At 36.9% G+C, this 20,712-nt stretch overlaps 1 protein-coding gene across 1 annotated transcript in view; it reads left to right on the top strand.

Moving 5' to 3' along the window:
* Positions 1-8,825: 8,825 nt before the first annotated feature.
* LOC134274695 (transient receptor potential cation channel subfamily M member 5-like) overlaps positions 8,826-20,712 on the top strand; it is a 28,236-nt gene continuing 16,349 nt past the window's right edge. Inside the window, exons 1-2 of the mRNA XM_062756947.1 lie at positions 8,826-9,047; positions 19,407-19,584. Coding sequence (XP_062612931.1) covers positions 8,877-9,047; positions 19,407-19,584 — 349 coding nt within the window. The 5' untranslated portion in view covers positions 8,826-8,876. The remainder of the gene's footprint in view (positions 9,048-19,406; positions 19,585-20,712) is intronic.

Raw genomic sequence — 20,712 nt, 5'->3', positions numbered from 1 at the left:
TTTCTTAACGGATTTCGCTCAAATTTTCAAAGGTTATAGACGTTTATAAACTCTATCAGAATGCTGACTAAAATTTCAAAAAGTCACTTCCGGTTTTCAGTTATTTCCCTTTAAACGAAAATTTATAGGCTTTCGTTTCCAGACAAAGGCTCAGAGACGGCTAGGGCTGGAGCAGAAATTCTACTGATTTTAGATAAAAGAAGGATTGAAGTTGTGCACATCGTTTTTTGTTTTTCGATTTCTCTATTCAAAATGGCGCTATATAGGGGTCAAAAATTAGAACGCTTAAAAGAACCAAAAATTACTCATATTTTGCTTTTTAACTTCTAAGCTAAAAATATTTTGTTAAAATATATAGAACATAATTTGTGCAGAATTAGAAGATCTTTCGAATGATATGTCGGAAAAAGGGCTGACCCCTAAATTAAGGGATCTAGAGGGGCCAAAAGTTTTTTCCAGATATCTCAAAAAGTATTGAGAATTTGTTATACATCAAAGAAGCAAAGTTGTTGAAATTGTCAAGCTTAATTTAATGGAGTCGTCAAAATACTTCCAGCGTCGTCACTTCCGGCCAAACCGGAAGTAGTCGGAAAACGCGTATTTTTGCCGTTTTTGACAAGTTTTTGGATAACATACGTCTCTGGGAGCTTAAAAATTAATTTTCCGTGCGTCGTCGTCACTTCCGGTCAAACCGGAAGTAGCAAAAAATGGCTTATTTTTGCATTAATTAACATAGCTTTAAAGGATTCAAAGCATTTTTGGGCGTTATTTCTCATTTTTGTAAAAAATGAAAGCTACTTCCGGTCAAACAAGACGGAAGACCTACTCGTTGCTTTGCAACGAGCTTTGCTCTAGTTGTCTTTCTTATTATACCCCAACCCCGACTGTTTTACCCTTTTGTGTTTGTGTGTGTCTGTCAGAGAAAAAAATTAGTCGGTCTTCAAAGCGACAACTCATCGCAGATGGCTAAAATTTAAACTCAATCTTCTCCAAGACATGGCATATGGTGGGATTCATTTTTATTACTTTCCTGTTTATCCGTGCATATCTCTGTTTCATACATAACAAATATTTGTCACAGTTTTCTCAGCAACTTCTCATCCTAGATACTTAAAATTTTAACAAAATATTTTCCGAGTCATGTCATGTCATATGATGGGATTATTTTTGTCCATATCCGATGTCAATTTTCTGTTATAATTAATACGTGCGGCTGTCCGTTTCTTACATAAAAATAATTTTTGTCGCAGTTTTCACAGCAACTACTCGTCGCAAATACTCTCGATAAGGTTAGCGCTGTTTTGTTCGCGGTTTTTCTCCACGATAATTTCGTCTGTAAAAACCTCACTGGAAATAATTCCTTCGTCTATTTTCATGTATTCTACAATCGGTAATTCGGAACCGCTTTTTTTCTTAAGTTAACTTTGTTCTGCAAACGGCATGTCGTCTGTGAAGTTGTCATCGTCGTCTTTGTTGTCCGAAGCCGGCCTTCCGGAAGCAATTTTCAACACATTGAGACGATATCATACGCCATGATTTGTTGAGCCATTCAATGGCATTTTTTAATGTTAATATTGAATTCTGAATTTTCATCTAAGCATTTGATTTTTTCAGAAATAAGAAGTTTTCTGTAATAAAGTTTCAGTGTGTTGATTATACCTTGTTCCATCGGCTGGAGTAAAGAAGTAACGTTCGGGGGAAAAATATCAAACTGATGGATTGCAGATTTTCAATTTTAGGATGTGCTGGACAATTATCAATCAATAAAAGAATTTTTCGACTTTCTATTCTGAAATTTTATCCAGGAGACGGACCCAATCATTGAACATTTCACTATTCATCGATGCACGTGAATTTGCGTTATAATGAACAGGGAGACTTTTCACATTTTTTAAACATTGAGGGTTTTGAAATTTGCCGATGACTAGGGGTTTAAGTTTTTTCGAACCATCTGACAAACACTGAAATTCTTTCTTTACTTCGTTTTCCCCCATGGCATTGCTCGCCCTTCAAGTGAAGGGATTTTGCTGACTCACACTGATGAAATAAACCTGTCTCGTCGGCATTGAATATATCTTTAGCTTCATAATCAGCTATTAAGTTGGGCAATTTGTTTTTTATCCAGTCGTCGGTTAAATTTCCATCAACACTTCCGCTTTCACCAAAGACTGTTTTGTACGTAATTCCGTGTCGTTTCTTATATCGAACTATATTTACATCCACTGAATATTTTCTTCCTTATTTCTTAAGAAAACCCATTGCGTTCATCATTGCATGAACTACATTAGGCATATCACCTGTACAGATTTCTTGATCAGTGGCCGTTCCAACAATGAAACGTACAAAGACGTTCGCATCATTAACACAATAATTAATATTTTTAATCCTACTTAAAATGATAATTTACACAGATATAAATATAAACAATAAAATGTCTTTCTTTGTTTGTTATTACTGGAATGAACGGTCGCAGCTATTGCAGAAAAAATTAACATAACCCGCTAACACGGGTTATGTATTTTTTCCGCAACAGCTGCTTTCGTTCATTCAATAACAAACAAAGAAAGCATGTTATTGTTTAAATAAATCCAGATGAACATTTGAAGTCCGAGACATCCAAATTTTTTTAGAATTCGTCCGATTTTTCAGCAAGAAAGAGCCTGAAATGGCTATATTTGATGATCTTGCGTTTGTTAATCATTTAAGAAGACAATCTTCAACTTCCATGATTGTCCAATCTCATTCTTGAACCGTTTGGGGGAAAAGTCGCCCGATTCAAACGCTTCAATCACTGTCGATCGCTGTTCATAAATCATTGTTAGTGTGCTTGGATTAATTCCAAACTCCTTCGGATTTCAGATTTAGGCTTGGTCTTTTTATCTATGGCCATTATAAGTTCATATTTAGTATCTAAACGTTTTTCTTTTCGGTTGTGTTCCCATATCTACATGAAATTACATGAAAACAAAGAATTCAACTGTGAATAAAATTTATTTTGCTAAAGCAGTATAAAAACACAAAGGGTGAAAACTTATGTAGTTCACACCTTTGTATATCAAGCCGCCAATCATGCATAATTACTGTCACCAACCAAACGAGAGCCGCCAGGGAGTACTTCAATTAAACCGTTATGAAAACAACTCATTATCACCTGTAGGGACCGATCAGTGACTTCAATATAAGCGATATTTCAATATAGCCGATTTCAATTTAACCGTTATTTTAATGCAAAGAAAATGAGAAGCCAAAACTGAGTATTCATTTTTATTTCAAAATAAGCGGAATTTCGAAATAAGCGAGTTCAATATAAGTGGAGTAAGCTGTATATGACAAGTCTTGTTCAGAGCTTATCTTTTCTCCTTTTTGTCTAATGTGGCTCATACGACATTCAAAGAGTGCCAGTGGTTAATGACTGCAGTGATCTTGAGCAAAGTTTCTAGGTCAAGTAATAGCCTTTCTGTTCAAATTCTTGTCGGGAGCATATTTTCACTTTCCTTGGCCTAATTTGGCCCATACTTCACCCATAGAGTGAATAGGTCAAAGGTTAAAGTCATTGCAGAATTATCTGAAAAATCCTCGTTCGGACCATATCCCTGCCCTTTGTCCAACTAGGTTCATACCTCACTCACAGAGTGCCTTTGGGTGAAGGGTATGCAGTGACCTTGAACCATGTTTCTAGGTAAAAGGTAAAGGACAGTTCATAGCAGAATTATGTAAAAATCCTTGTTCGAGCATATTTTCTCTCCTATCTGTCCAATGTGGCTCATACTTACCTCACAGAGTGCCGTTGGTCAGTGAATGTGCAGTGACCTTGAACAAACTTTCTAGGTTAAGGTTCAAGGTCAAAAATCACCTTTCTTAAATTCTTATTCTGAGCATATCTTTTCTCCACTTGGTTCATTGTGGCTCATACTTCATTCAGAGTGCCTTTGGGTAAAGGGTGTGCAGTGCTTTTGAACCATGTTTCTAGGTATAAGATGAAGGTCATAGCAGAATTATATTAAAAATTCTTTTCCGGAGCATGTCTTCTCTCCCCTTTGTCCAATGTGGCTCATACTTCACTAACAGTGCCAGTGGTCAATTGATGTGCAGTGACCTTAAACAAAGTTTCTAGGTAAAGGATCAAAAATAGTCTTTGTTTAAAATCTGTTTGGTGCATAATTTCTTTCCCTGAAGTCCACTCGGCCTAAAAAAAATTGACTCCATGGTATGAAACACTTGTGATTTTCCTTCCATATTTTGATAGAGGATATGCAACAGTTTTCAAATAGGATACATTTCTTCAAGTTTTCTTCAACGTCAACCTACCTATCAATTGCAAAATCGGTTAAAAAATCAGTTATATCAAATTGTAATTACATTTTTATACCTATAATTTCTTAATTTTGTCTAATTCTGATAATTAAGCGAAAAAAAGTTGCATTAAAACAGTAATTACACTTCATTTTACTTTGATGCGCGAAATATTGCGCAATGGAAACTATAGTCGGCCCCCTTAAGCAACCTTACATTTTCATGTTCATTGTTAAAAGCAGGGCCCTTTGAGATAGCCACCATCTCAATGATATCTAGTTTACATTTGATTCCAACTTCCTGTTCATCCGTGCGCTGTCAGCAACTATTCATTACAAATCCTCGAAAGAACTATATGCGGTATATTGCATATATTTGCCCCTACAAAAGTCAAATTTTGAAAATTTCCTGAAATGTGCTGAATTCAATAAAGTGTATGAGAAATATGAATTAACAGAAAAATAATATAGTTTCAAAGTAGTGTATTCACAATTATTTGTTTTTATGACGTCACAAACTAGTCCGATTTTATATCCTTTTTCAGGAAGAGGACAAAATGGACAAAATTTCAACAATTTTAGCTTTAAAATTTATAGAGCGCAAGTTTGTTCAGGAACAATATTGACATATTTCATTGATATTATCATTCTACACATTATATCAAAATATTGATCCTGAACACACATGCGCTCGGTGACTTTTACTCAAAATATCGACGAAATATGTACATTTTTCTGTAAAATTCATAGAAAACTGAAATTTACGTCATGTTTGTGACGTCATTACTTATGAAAATATTCAGTACTTTGAAGTCAGCATATACTCCCCTATTTAAGAACTTAATTAGATATATCTCCATCAAAGTTTGATTTGGGGGGCAAATATTGGTTATTACCGAATAAAGTTCTTTAAGCATATACTTTGTTGAGGCATGGCATATTTATAAGAATCTGATGACAACTTCCGATTTATCCCGGCATCTGCCCGTAACTCAATTTGGCGTGTATATCAACATGATAATGTACTGTAAAATAACTTGTATTCGCGTGCGATAAATTTTTGCGAAGTTTGCGACAGCCTCGTCGTCGCGAATATTTCTCGCCGTGAACTGGTACTTAGAGTCTCACTGTCTATTAACAACGTATCAAAAAAGGCCTGATCGCGAAAATTAATTGTCGCCAACTAGTTTACCCCTGGTAAATCGCGAAATAAAGTTGTCGCGAATAAAAGTTGGTTTACAGTATATTCTCAACAGAGCAGGAATTATTCTAGTGAGCATAGGCACACAATCTTTTCGTTATACTACCTTATTTTTAGCTCTACTGGTTAAAGACCAGAAGAGCCTATCCGATAGTAATGCGTCCAGCATCCGTCTGCCTGTCTGTAAACAATTTTTCAAAATGCTACCCCTCCTACAGTTTTGGTCTGAGTTCAATATAACTTGGCACACAAGTAGACTACACTGAGATACATAATTCTGTATATTGGTTTATGATTTCGATGAACGGTGTTGCCGTGGTTACTAACCATCGAAATTTCTACACTGAGATACATAATTCTGTGTATCGCTTTTTGATAAAAATAGAAATTTCTGTGAAATGTTTCATAATGCTACTCCTTCTACAGTTTTGGTCTTATTTCAATATAACTTGGCACACAAGTAGACTACACTAAGATTCACAACTTGATTTATCGGTTTTCGATTTTTATGAACGATGTTGCCGTGGTTACTAAACATAGAACTTTCTGTGAAATACTTTCAAAATACTTCTCCTCCTATAGTTTTGTTCTGATTTCAATATAATTTCGTACAGCAGTAGACTATACTAAGATACACAATTCTAATTATAATTTTGTATTTCGATGAACATTATTGCCTTGGTTACTAAAGATAAAAATACTATCAAAATGCTACCCCAAATACAGTTTTAGTCTGATTATAATATAATGTGGAATGCAAGTAGACTACACTAACAACATAAAAAGACTTAACCAATGATCATTATTCTATTTATTGCTGTTGTAAAGTTTCAATTCCCAACTCCTTTGTTATAAGTAAAATCAGGTAGAGCTTCAGTCTCGACAGAGATTTCTGGTTACAACAGGTTTCCTTAGGGTTAGGATTGGTTCCTTTCGGCTACATGTTGATTTTTGATTTTACCGACGGGATCTCGGTAACAGACTGGTTTTTGATTGGATGGATGAGCAGTTATTTTCTTGATGAAACAAAACAGGTAATAATAATAATTTGTTTTTAGCTCACCTGAGCCGAAGGCTCAAGTGGGCTTTTCTGATCACATTTTGTCCGGTGTCTGTCTGTAAACTTTTCAATTTTCAGCTTCTTCTCAATTACCACAGGGCCAATTTCAACCAAACTTGCCACAAAGTATCCTTGGGTGAAGGGGATTCAAGTTTGTTCAAATGAAGGGCCACGCCCTTTTCCAAGGGGAGATAATCATGAATTTGTTAAAAATTAATGGAATTTTTAAAAAATCTTCTTCTCCAGAACCGCTGGGCCAGGAAATATGAAACTCATGTGGAATCATCCTCAGGTAGTGTAGATTCAAGTTTGTTCAAATCATGACCCCCGAGGCAAGGGTGGGGCCAAATGGCCGACCCAAGTTTTACATAGGAATATATAGGAAAAATCTTTAAAAATCTTCTTCTTAAGAACCCCTTGGCCAGGAAAGATGAAACTCATGTTGAATCATCCTCAGGTAGTGTTGATTCAAGTTTGTTCAAATCATGATCCCCGGGGCAAGGGTGAAGCCAAAATGGCCGAAAATAGGAATGCGTAGGAGAAATCTTTAAAAATCTTCTTTTCAAGAACCACTGGGCCAGGAAAGATGAAACTCATGTGGAATTATCCTCAGGTAGTGTAGATTCAAGTTTGTTCAAATCATGACCCCCGGGGCAAGGGTGGGGCCAAAATGGCTGACCCAAAATTTTACATAGGAATATCTAGGAAAAATCTTTAAAAATCTTCTTCTCCAGAACCACAAGGCCAGGAAAGATGAAACTCATGTGGAATCATCTTCAGGTAGTGTAGATTCAAGTTTGTTCAAATCATGACCCCTGGGGCAAGGGTGGGGCCAAAATGGCCGACCCAATGTTTACATAGGAATCACAGGTACTTGTGAACACGACCCCCCCCTTTTCTGATATTCAACCCCGGGGCTTATTAGACATTTTTTTTCAAAAATTATGTTTATTACACTTATTCATCATGTGTACAATATGAAAAAATCGTCAAAACCCCAAAACAATCGCTCCACAAAAAAAAATACCCCACTATACATTATAAGGGAGAAAGGTATGCCACTCCGGTTTGAAATTTCCCTAAGTAAAAGCAACGGAAGTGCTTAGAGAATGAATGATAAAACCCAAGAGAGATTATTATGTCAATCCAAAACTCTCTCGGACGTTTTCCTAATAAGTGAAACATTCTCTATGCACTTCCGTTGCGATTACCTAGGAAATTTCAATGTTCTGACTGGAAAACTGTTTGAGGAGATAATCAGATATTTGTGGGATTCTTACAAGATGCAGAGTTAATCCGATAGCATGCACTTAAACAGAAGCATATGTAGAGACGATGTGAATCGACATTTTAGGTTGAAATAAAATAAATACATGGTTTTAATCCCAGAAACTGAGAAAGACCGGTGGGGGTACAACGTAAACAAATCGAAGTGACATACCTTTCTCCCTTATAATGTATAGTGGGGTATTTTTTGTGGAGCGATTGTTTTGGGGTTTTGATGATTTTTTCATATTGTACACATGATGAATAAGTGAAATAAATATAATTTTTGAAAAAAAAATGTCCAATAAGCCCCGGGGTTGAATATCGGGCGGGGGGGGGGGGGGGGGTCCTGTCTACAAGTACCTGTGATAGGAATATATAGGAAAAATCTTTAAAAATCTTCTTCTCAAGAACCACTAGGACAGGAAAGATGAAACTCATGTGGAATCATCCTCAGGTAGTGTAGATTCAAGTTTGTTTAAATCATGACCCCCGCGGCAAGGGTGGGGCCAAAATGGCCGACCCACGTTTTACATAGGAATATATAGGAAAAATCTTTAAAAATCTTCTTCTCCAGAACCACTGGGCCAGGAAAGATGAAACTCATGTGGAATCATCCTCAGGTTGTGTAGATTCAAGTTTGTTCAAATCATGACCCCCGCGGCAAGGGTGGGGCCAAAATGGCCGACCCAAGTTTTACATAGGGATATATAGGGAAACCTTTTAAAATTTTCTTTTCAAGTACTTCTAAACTATGATTAGTGATATTTATATGGAATCATCCTCAGGTAGTGTAGACTCTAGTTTGTTCAAATGATGAACGCCTGGAGGAGGGGGGGGGGTAAATTCAAGCCCGATGTGCTCAGGTGAGCGCTGTGGCCCCTGGGCCTCTTGTTTAATATTCCTGCTGTTAAAATTCGAGTTATACGAGCACAAAAATCAATTATTGTTTCTATAAGAGCTGTGTCACATTATATTGCAGTTATGCATTTCATTACATCGAAAACGGTTTAAAGAATACGTACTTGATTGGTGGACTGTATTGGACTGGATAACAATGGTTGTGTATACTGTTGGAATGCTGCTTAAACTGGGCGATGAGAAAGGTTTTCGTGATGCATCTAAGATGGTTTTGGTGCTGACTTTCATACTTCTCTGCATCAGGTCTTTGAATACGTTGATGATATCAGAGATTGTTGGAACAAAGCTTATTATGATAAAGAGAATGGTAAACTATTAAAATATTAGAATTACCTTGTTTGCATCAATGATGTTGTTCGTCTTTAATATTCCAAACGTATGTTGATATCATAAAGTTAAATTGTATAAACACTTTCAGTTAAACTATAGGCTTCCTTACATGTAACTTCTATGTACAAACTGCTCGTCCAACCTAAGACTTTATGCACATGTCAATTAGGATGATGAACAAAATCATAATCCTCGATGCGTAAGTTGGGATGCCCGAGGTGCTAGGCCATCATACCTGCCACTCGCCAGCTAGCCTAACACTGTTGTCCCTAACAAACTTGGACTGTAGTTTTTAGGACTTCTCCCGAGATTTTTGTTATGTTGGCTGCCGTATCAAAAGTCGCTTTCACACGCTGGCTCCCTGTGTGGATTAGAAAACACCACGCACCTGAACCGATTCCTTGCCTACCTGACCTGAGGGTCTATATATCATAGGTAGCATTTACGTTCAGTCCATAGAACTTGTCGCTGGTGTCTGGATTTGTAGCACGACGTTACTCTGCTGCATTGCTGTACGTAACATTGAAACATTTAGTATAAGTCTATACGGATCCTGGTCCTGTGACTCGGCATGGGCCTTGATGGTGCGGTGTCGCACCCTTCGGAGCAGAGTGTTCCTCTTAACTTACTGAAGGTTCCTAAGGATCAAAGCGCTCCTTGTAATCGAAGTACCTGTCCTTTGATTTAGTGCGCACCCTAGAATCAACGCAAAAGCCCCGAAACTCAAAATCCAAGCTCTCTCTGTAATGATCTTGTCATTGAGACAAGCTAAGGTAAGTTCTACGGTCTCTAAGAGATAGATCTTATTGCACTCAGACGTCTGGTTCAAAGCTCTAAGGTTTAGCTGATACGTTTTGACGCGTTTAATCGCCTCTTCTAGAGTATTCAGGGGATATTTCCTGCTCTGCTTTCATTGCATTTGGAAAACTAAGTTTTTCCACCAATGGCTTTCTTAGCAATGTCCATGACAAATGACTGTCAACCCCGTAGTGCCACCGACTGTCCTAACAACCCACAATAATAACCAGAGCCCCGACTGTCTAAGTTCACTGCATTAGAATACACAAATGCAGTGGTTGCTGTATTGGGCATGCCCATACCCCCAGTAATCTAACCCGGGACGGTTGCGCCCATATTGGGATACCTTCCACTCATTGTGTCCTTGATAAGAAAAAGCAAAGTGTTAATGTACTCGGCAAGACCGAGCAAAAAATACTGCAGCCTATGGAAGAAAGTGGCTGACCTTAAGGAGTGGAAACAGACGTAATCCTTAGACTTATGAACAGAAACAGATTCGGGACAGGACAAACTAGGAACGGGCTGTTTAACAGGAAGGTTCTGCTCTTGTAATGAACTAGGAACCCAGGCATTCCCTAGCTGCATGTAGTAGTCGTAACAGAAGAACTGGCAGTGACCTTGAGCTCCTGTGGTTAAGTAGCTGACTGCAGTTTGTCAGATTTCATCTTTCCCACAAGGATTTGAGTTTTTCCACTTAACTGAGACCCCGTATTCTTTTCCATGGAACCCTTATTTTTCACGAATCCCATCTCAGAGGTCATATGTGTGTGCAATAAACCAATATCTCCGCCGCGCAGGACCCTTACATCCAGACCAAGGTTGTCTACCCTGCAGTTAACCCATGAAGAATACTTCACATTTGGAAATATTTCCTTTAATACGGTCAATAACCCCCTCCAGTCTGTTGTTTCTGGAGTAGGGAATAAAACTGCTAGAAGCCAGGCGCCTCCAAATACCCATCAGAATCAATCAGCTCCCTGCGTTAGCGACATGTCTCCATCCCATAAAAGTGACATAATCCGGGGAACCATCCACTTAGGGCATCGGTGTGCTACACACACCGGGAGTAAGTCACACGCTTCCGGTGGGAACTTTCCGCTGACTACGTTCTCCCGGTGCAAGTTCCACTCCCCAGTAAGCCTCAAAGTCTCCATCTCCTCAATCTAAAGAAAATGAACTCGCACTCCCTCTCGCCGCGCACCCTCAAATGGGCATAAATTTAAATTTACTTAGGGTATGTCACTCGTGAAATTTGCTAAATCAAGGATTTTTTGATGAGTATATTTTGTATAAGTACTCATATAGTGTAACTCAAAATTGCAGAGAAAATAGGAGGTCAGTGTGCATCTTACTGATCTACGGTACAGTTAAGTTGACCTTTTTGTACTTAAACTTTAACTCTTTGGTAAATTACTTTGACCTTTATAATATTTTATCAGATGTAACCATGGCGATAAATATAATTTTATTATACACAAGAGGCCCATGGGCCTTATAGGTCACCTGAACATTATGCAACAACTTTTCAGTGATTGAATTTGATTCATGTTTTAAGCCAGATGCTATGGCATTCACAATTTTGAAAGTCACCATTGATCATCATAGCAATACACTTAGCAGTTGCTTACTTTGTTTACTTAATACCCATACGCAGGGTAAGGGAACACAAAATGCATTTCAACTAATCAGTAATATTCAGCAATAATCAGTAGTGCCCCTACCATACATGATCCCTGACCCTTAGGCCTTGATATTTGATTAATACCAAGGAGCAGATTTCAAACCATTCATTCATTTTCATTATACAAGTACAACCCCCCCCCCCCCTCTATGGTACCCCTGATCCTGGGCCTTGAAATTCACAGTTGTGGAAGAGTGGAAGATATGAGCCCTTGTCCATCATAACTATATTGGTAGTTTATCTGCTTAATACCCTGGAGCAGAGAAGAAAATTTTCAATGATTTAATGTATTTTCACTATATAATCAATAGAGCCCCGCCCTAACACCAGAACCCCTGACCCTGGGGCTATAAAATTCACAACTATGGAAGAGGCATTCTTGCTCATCATAACTATATACTTAGTTAGTTTATTTATTTCCTAGGAGCAGAGGAGAAGATTTTCAAAGAATTCATGTATTTTCACTATATAATCAATACAGTCCCACCCTAACACCAGAACCCCTGACCCTGGGGCCATAAAATTCATTATTTTGGTAGAAGCACTCTTGCTCATCATAACTATGTACTTAGTTTATTTATTTCCTAGGAGCAGAGAAGAAGATTTTCAAGGAATTCAGGTATTTTCACTATATAATCTATAAAGCCCCGCCCTAACACCAGAACCCCTGTCCCTGGGGCCATAAAATTCATAGTTTTGGTAGAGGCACTCTTGCTCATCATAACTATGCACTTAGTTTATTTAATACCCAGGAGCAGAAAAGATGATTTTCAAAGAATTCATGTATTTTCACTATATAATCAATAGAGCCCCGCCCTAACACCAGAACCTCTGACCCTGGGGCTATAAAATTCACAATTTTGGTAGAGGCACTCTTGCTCACCATAACTATGTACTTATTAAGTTAATTTAATACCTAGGAGCAGAGAAGAAGATTTTCAGAGAATTCATATATTTTCACCATATAATCAATAGAGCCCAGCCCTAACACCAGAACCCCTGACCCTGGGGCCATAAAATTCACAATTTTGGTAGATGCACTCTTGCTCATCATAACTATGTACTTAGTTAGTTTATTTAATACCCAGGAGCAGAGAAGAAGATTTTCAAAGAATTCATGTATTTTCACTATATAATCAATAGAGCCCCGCCCTAACACCAGAACCCCTGACCCTGGGGCCATAAAATTCACAATTTTGGTAGAGGCACTCTTGCTCATCATAACTATGTACTTAGTTAGTTTATTTAATACCCAGGAGCAGAGAAGATTTTCAAAGAATTCATGTATTTTCACTATATAATCAATAGAGCCCCGCCCTAACACCAGAACCCCTGACCCTGGGGCCATAAAATTCACAATTTTGGTAGAGGCACTCTTGCTCATCATAACTATGTACTTAGTTGGTTTATTTAATACCCAGGAGCAGAGAAGAAGATTTTCAAACAAATAATGCATTTTCACTACCTACTTATTTAGCCCCGCCCTAGCACTAGAACCCCTGACCCCAGGGCCATGAATTTCAAAAGTTTGGTAGAGGACTCATTGCTGATTACAATCATGCAAACAGTTTGACTGCTTGATGTCCAGGAGTAAAGAAGAAGATTTTTAAAGATTGCACTAATTTTAGTGGTTTTGGCCCCACCCCACAGGCCCCAGGGGAGCAGGGATCATGAAATTCACAGTTTTTGTCCCCTTCACCCATAGATGCTTTATGCCAAATTTGGTTGAAATTGGTTCAGTGGTTGCAGAGAAGAAGATAAAAATGTTCAAATGTTGACGCACAACGCACGACGACGGACGAAAACAGATAGCAATAGGTCACCTGAGTTTACTCAGGTCACCTAATTAAATAGGTTTAATAATATTTATCAATGAACAAATCTTGCAATCTAATGCGCGTAAATTATTGTGTGATCTTTGCTCTAAAAAGTAACATATTTGGGGTATGAGAAAACTAAATAGGCAATATAAACATTTTCTTCCATCAAGCTTTTTACGACTTAAGTGCTGCTCAGTCACAAGTATCAAGTACTTTAAAATAATGAAAGAAAAAGTTGATGCTAGAGATGTTAATTTTGAAATATTGGTCAAAATATGATTTTCAGGCGAAAAATGGTATAAATTTCATCTAGACTTATTTGACATATCTTTAATTTTTGGCAAAGTTTGTTGAAGGAAAGTGCAAAACTTGTTCTAAAAATATATATTAAGACTTTTTAATATTCCTAGCAATATCATAACGGAAAATATTCCCCGAGCAAAAGTACGTGATACTAAAGTTCCAAGATATTAAATTTAATAAATTTGCAGATTTGCAGAATTATCTGCTAAATATCCTTCCACCACAAGAAATAGTCTCTCATAAATCTTGCTTCTTGGTAGCTTTTTGAACAGATTTTTCGTTGAATGTTAAAACATTAACATTATTGAATTTAAATATGTTATAAAAGTTGAATTTTAATAAATAGTTTTGACGCAAGAGGTTCTATGTGAACTTTTCTAAAACGCTGACGAGTGGAAGCTGTTAAACCGCTAAACACAAATGCAAGTATAAACATATATACAAAAACAAAACAAAAACTGCTGCCTTTCATATCGAAAATTATTCAAGATAGCGACAGGCAGTAATTCGTGCAGGTTAAGTTTTACTCCGCTGTCAAGCTAAAATGTCCTAATACGCCGTGTCAATATATCCGCAATTACACTATAGGAACAATAATGACAGAGCTAACAGGGGCACGTCTATTCTGCAGTCGTTGACGGGAAGAGAGAGGGAGTGCGGATATGCACACAGCAGGTGCTTCGTGCCAAGGACCGCTAGTATGAAGAATGTATTTTCATCTGCATAATTTGCCGATTTTCCAATTTGAACCTTAACTGTACATGGTAGGGTATGTCATCGAAAAAAAAACATTACGAAGGTTTATAACAAGTAAAATAGAAAATATCTCTTAATTGAATAATACACCCATGTGGGTCAAGCAATACTATCCATCATAAAAACAAAAGAGAACTACGAATTATTATAAATAATAGCCGTATACAGAAAGAATGTTACCACTTAAGCATAGTGCCGTGGCCCCTTTATCTAATTAACCCGAATCTTAATTTTTTTACACTAGACCCATATCTTGTTATCTATGTGGTACATAACTTGCAAAAATTTTCATTGAAAACGGCGCTTTAGTTTCATTTCAGGTAATTAAAAAAGCCCTCTTAGTGGATGTTAATTCCGGAATGTTGCGCTTGTCCGAGTTAGGTTTTAATTGTTACACATTAATATTCGGAGTAGGCGGGGCATTATATCGATCGATTGAAAACACATGTAATAGCCAGTTATAATGGCTTCTGGGATATAATACAAAATATACAGAAAAGTAAACACAAAGAACTTCTCAAAGATTACGCTTTTTAGGTCACCTGAGTAAACTCAGGTGACCTATTGCTATCCGTTTTCGTCCGTCGTCGTGCGTCGTCCGTTAACGTTTGAACATTTTCAGCTTCTTCTCTGCAACCACTGAACCAATTTCAACCAAATTTGGCACAAAGCATCTATGGGTGAAGGGGAACAAAAATTATGAATTTCATGATCCCTGCCCCCCTGGGGCCTGAGGGGTGGGGCCAAAACCACTAAAATTAATGCAATCTTTAAAAATCTTCTTTACTCCTGGACATCAAGCAGTCAAACTGATTGCATGATTGTAATCAGCAATGAGTCCTCTACCAAAATTGTGAAATTCATGGCCCTGGGGTCAGGGGTTCTAGTGCTAGGGCGGGGCTAAATAAGTAGGTAGTGAAAATGCATTATTTCTTTGAAAATCTTCTTCTATGCTCCTGGGTATTAAATAAACCAACTAAGTACATAGTTATGATGAGCAAGAGTGCCTCTACCAAAATTGTGAATTTTATGGCCCCAGGGTCAGGGGTTCTGGTGTTAGGGCGGGGCTCTATTGATTATATAGTGAAAATACATGAATTTTTTGAAAATCTTCTTCTCTGCTCCTTGGTAATAAATAAACTAACTAAGTACATAGTTATGATGAGCAAGAGTGCCTCTACCAAAATTGTGAATTTTATGGCCCCAGGGTCAGGGGTTCTTGTTTTAGGGTGGGGCTCTAATGGTTATATAGTGAAATGCATGAATTTTTTGAACATCTTATCCTTTGCTCCTGGTTAATATACCAATGATCTAATTACATATTTAAGGCCAGGATTTATTTTATTTTCAGTTTCACAAACCCCCACTCAAGGTAAATAAAACAATTTTTTTCCTTCCGATGTCATATTTGAGTCGGGATCGAGATTTCAAATTTACGAACTCGCACTTCCGGTTTTAAGATGAAACGGCGGGTAAATAAAGCTAGACCTGAGATGATAGCTTGGTTTAGTGTAAAATTCATCGATACGAGTTTCATTCTAAACGTTTCACCCGTTCAAAGGACAAATAAAATGCTGACGACTTTGATGCACAATGACATGCTGGTGAGATAATTATGTATTCGTTTCAAAAGTATCTGTCTGTAAATTATTTTCCTCCCCAAGGTTTTAAACTGCCCAGTGGTAGCTATTGCATATTGCCAGCGACATTGTTTAGGTCTCTGTTATAGCTTACAGTCTAAGCATCATTCCTCCGAAAAGGGTTGCTTATGCATCAGATGTAATGAATAAAACTATGGGAGAAGTTAAGTCCATTTGAGGAAGAAATAAACAATAACCTGGAGAAATAAAAAAAAAATTCAACTATTAACATGATTAAAAGGCAAGAATATACATATATATATACAGGCATGTAGTATCATTTGTATCAGCCAGAAAAAATATTTTACACTTAATTGAAAAAATGTTCACCCTACTCCCCAATATTCCCTGTCTGTTTTATGATAGGAATTATAATTTTAGACATCAAGTTAATTTTAAAACAATGTCTACACATTCACCTAACACATATTAAAAAATGAAGATATATTTAAAGACTTTTAAAGAATTGATTTTTAAAAATATATTTTGACCAACATCACAAATTCATATAACTGGCCCAAACTGGTAGATGATTAAATAAGCAATTAAATGTTCTACTTTCCTATTTGTAAGCATTATGTGTCCAGTGGTAAGGAGCCTATTAGAATAGCATAAAAAAGAATGTACAAATGTCAAGAATTGATTTATCAAAAAAAAATTTATTTCCTTCTCCTTCGGGACTTTTTTATTCTCATGTTCATAACTAAACCTAAACATCAAAAAAAATCTGGCCTTATAATGAAGAAAGGGGTCTCTTTCAAAATAGATAATTTCAGGGCCGCTGGGTCAGGGGTACCAGGGGGGTACTTTGACTAAAAATAAATTACTGCTTTGAAATCTGCCCTTTGATAAGCAATGGTGCCTCCTTCAAAATTTGTGAATTTCATGGCTTTTGGATTAAAACACGAGCCAAATACAATCGCTGGAAAGTTGTTACATGATACTCAGGTGACCTATAAGGCCCGTGGGCCTCTTGTTTTTTTAAATAGGGGTGCTGGGGAGGATCTTTGAGAAGTACATGTACTCCCTTCCCTATATCCAAATCCCCCAATTTTTGGTTGCTTCTAGGTGGAAATTTAACACTCAAAAAATTGATAAAGGAAGAAAACTTGTCTATGAACACGGAAAAATCATTTTAAAGAATAACTATTTTCTAAAAGATTAGTACCGTATCGATTTTTTTAAAAAAAATAATAATCTCTCTCTCCTTGCTTTTAAAAGTACAGTAGATTCTTACATTGTGGTACATATAATGGTGTACAGATCTTTTCTTTTTTTTGCTATGCTGCATATGGTGAAATTTTATCACTAATACAATTTCATTATTTGTGTGATTGTTTTTTTTTGGGGGGGGGGGGGTTGTTTTCTGGTCCCAGTAAGTAATTTTTAGTATTAAACCATGTAGACGTATTTCTACCCTGTGTGCTTATATGTTTACATAAAAACACTTTGAGGAATTATGCTTTTTGCAAAGATTGGGACTCTTTGAAACTCTGAGTTGAAACGTGTCCGCTAAATTCAAGAACTAAAAATATGATATTTTTTTGTCCAATTTAATATTCCATTACCCTATCAAAATACTTGGCAGAGAAAAAATTCGATGTTGATTAATTGAAAATGCACATGTAACCAGAGAAAACCAAAAACAAACAAGCAAACAAATTTAACGGTATAAGTCGGTCACTTTTCGACAGAATGTTAATCGGAGGTACAGCCACGTGATTTATTGATTTTTTTTGTATTCACACAGTTACCTGAGTCTACAAATCACGTGATAAATTGGAATACTAAACAGGTGCCAATGAGGTCAATGACATGTAAATAAATACCCGTAAATAGTGAAGAAAACGGTCGGCGTTTTGTACCTTTTTTCAAAACGTTTACCCCGAGCGCAGGCTTGCCCAAATTTCTCCCTGAAATATGTTAAATTTTCAACAGTTCTACACCTACTGTCCTTTTGAAAAATATGGGCAAAAATGCGCTCACCATGTATTCCAGCTTTAAAAATCGGAATAACTTTGAATAACAGTGTTAAACAGTATTTTTTTCACAGCTGAAACCGAACAAAAATTTCTGAAGTATGATAAGGTATCAAAAATGAATCATTCTTGCAAATTCGACGAAATATTATTCGGTATTAATAAAGTACTGGTCGGGAAAAGAACACGATATCCTCATGCATATTTATAAAGGACTGAGGTTTATCCTGGATCTGCGCATGTGCGCGGGAAAAGCATCGCGAGAATAATCAGGTCGATGAAGATATTTTTTGTGACGTCTGTTCAGTGAGGAACCAATATGACTGACAAATCTACCAATCAGCTCAATGAGTTGCATTTAATGCATTTATGGGTTACTACATAAAATACTACACGTGTTTTTCGTAAAGGCTAGTTTTTAAAATCGCTCTTGGAAAGACTTGATGCATTTTCCCAAGCATTTACACGCTTAATGCATTATGTACATTATTATCTACTAATCCCATGCTCATATTTGCATACAAATGATTAACAATGATAAAAATTAAAGTTTTCCCCACTCCATTGTACAAGTCCGTTTGTTTAGAGTTTGCCCGTGCTGCACTGCTAGTGAAAAGACTATTGCACATGATTTGTCTTCGGTACAAAAAGCAACGAACTCTGAGGTGTGCTCACGTATTGACAATCCGTAACTCACGTGTTTGTAGTTTAAACGTAGTAGACCATCATGCTTTTCGGTTCATTCACGAGATTGGACCATTGTTTGCCTTGAGCATGCGAGACCACGTGATCATGAATATTTCAATAAAAGGCGTTTATTATCAGACTCGGAGAGAAAATAATTTTTACCAAATAATAGTTCATAATTTTTAAAAGTGATGGAGTGGAATTGTCTTATTTGCAGAAAGTATATAACTTATATAATTTGATGAGAAACCACATATATTTATTTCTTTTAAAATAAAACACTAATACGGCATAAATATATCTTTAAATGGTACACCGATGTGGACCTTTTATTTGTTTTATAAAAATGCAAACAGCACAGCCCAGTTTGGGAGTAATTATATATATTCAAATTTCTTTGTAGGTGATTTGAGGTAGAATAAGAAACAACGAATGATCTAACATAGCTTTTATAAGTATATTCCTTGCTTGTAAATTAAAGTTACACTGTATAAAGAAATGAGATTCATCATAAATAGCATTACATGAAGTTCACAATCTTTCTTGTCAAGGTATTTAGCTATGCCTACCAGTTTCTATTAGGCAGTAGTCACCTGTTTGAATTTAGTTAGTTTTCGTCTATTCTAAAAACTATTTTCAAACGTAAGATACCCTTTCATATTCATTTTTCAGTTCCTGGACACGTTCGCCTTCCTGACAATCATGACGGTGGTCACTGGCTGCTACTGCGTGTCATACTACGCAATTCTTTTTAGTGACAACTCAGATCTCAGTTATTCTGAAATTGAAAGGATTATCCAGAATGGATTTTGGATTGTATTTGGAGAAAATGACCTGACATATGACAACAGTAATGCTTTATTTATCATGAAATAATAAAAATTTGTGGGAGACAATGTTGGATGGAAAATTTTAACTTGTTGGGGCGTTTTTTGTTCATTTGTTTGATAAAATTCTCTCCTGGAATTTAACATTCATATTGCGACGCCACTGCTTGCCGGTAGACAGCTGCAAAAGTTAATATGCATGTGTTCCGAATTATAACTTCGAGCAAGTTTTTAGCTCACCTGAGCCGAAGGCTTAAGTGAGCTTTTCTAATCACATTTTGTCCGCCGTCTGTCTGTCCCTTTGTGAACTTTTCACATTTTCGACTTCTCAAGAACCACTGTGCCAATTTTAACCAAACTTGGTACAAAGCATCCTCGGGTGGGTAAAGGGGAATTTAAATTGATAAAAGGAAGTTTCCTTACAAGGGGAGATAATCAGGAAAAGACAAAAATAGGGTGAGGTCATTAAAAAATCTTTTACAGAACCACTGGGCCAGGAAAGCTGAAACTTATGTGGAAGTATCCCTGGGTAGTGTAGATATTAAATTGTTTAAATCATGACCCCCGAAGGAAGGTCGGGTCCATAATAGGGAATCCAAGTTTTACATAGAAATATGTAGAACAAATCTTTCAAAATCTTCTCAACCACTGGGCCAGGAAAGCTTGAACTTATGTGGAAGCATCCTTGGGTAGTCTAGATTTAAATTGAAAAAATCATGACCCCGGGTGTAGGGCAGGGCCACAATAGGGAATCCAAGTTTTACATAGAAATATGTTGAACAAATCTTTAAAAATCTTCTTCCGAAGAACCAATGGGTCAGGAAAGCTGAAACTTATGTGGAAGCATCCTTGGGTAGTGTAGATATTAAATTGTTAAAATCATGACCCCCGGGGGTAGGGCGGGGCCACACTAGGGAATCCAAGTTTTACATAGAAACATATAGAACAAATCTTTAAAAATCTTCTTCTCAAGAACCACTGGGCCAGGAAAGCTGAAACTTATGTGGAAGCATTCTGGGGTAGTGTAGATATTAAATTGTAAAAATCATGACCCCCGGGGGTAGGGCGGGGCCACACTAGGAAATCAAGTTTTACATAGAAACATATAGAACAAATCTTTAAAAATCTTCTTCTCAAGAACCACTGGGCCA

The sequence above is a fragment of the Saccostrea cucullata genome, unplaced genomic scaffold (assembly GCF_032062105.1).
Source record: "Saccostrea cucullata isolate Sc308-1 unplaced genomic scaffold, CSIRO_AGI_Scuc_v1 ctg1497, whole genome shotgun sequence".
NCBI lineage: Eukaryota > Metazoa > Mollusca > Bivalvia > Ostreida > Ostreidae > Saccostrea > Saccostrea cuccullata.
Note: the sequence above shows the minus strand (reverse complement) of the source record. Positions and strands in the feature narration are given on the sequence as shown.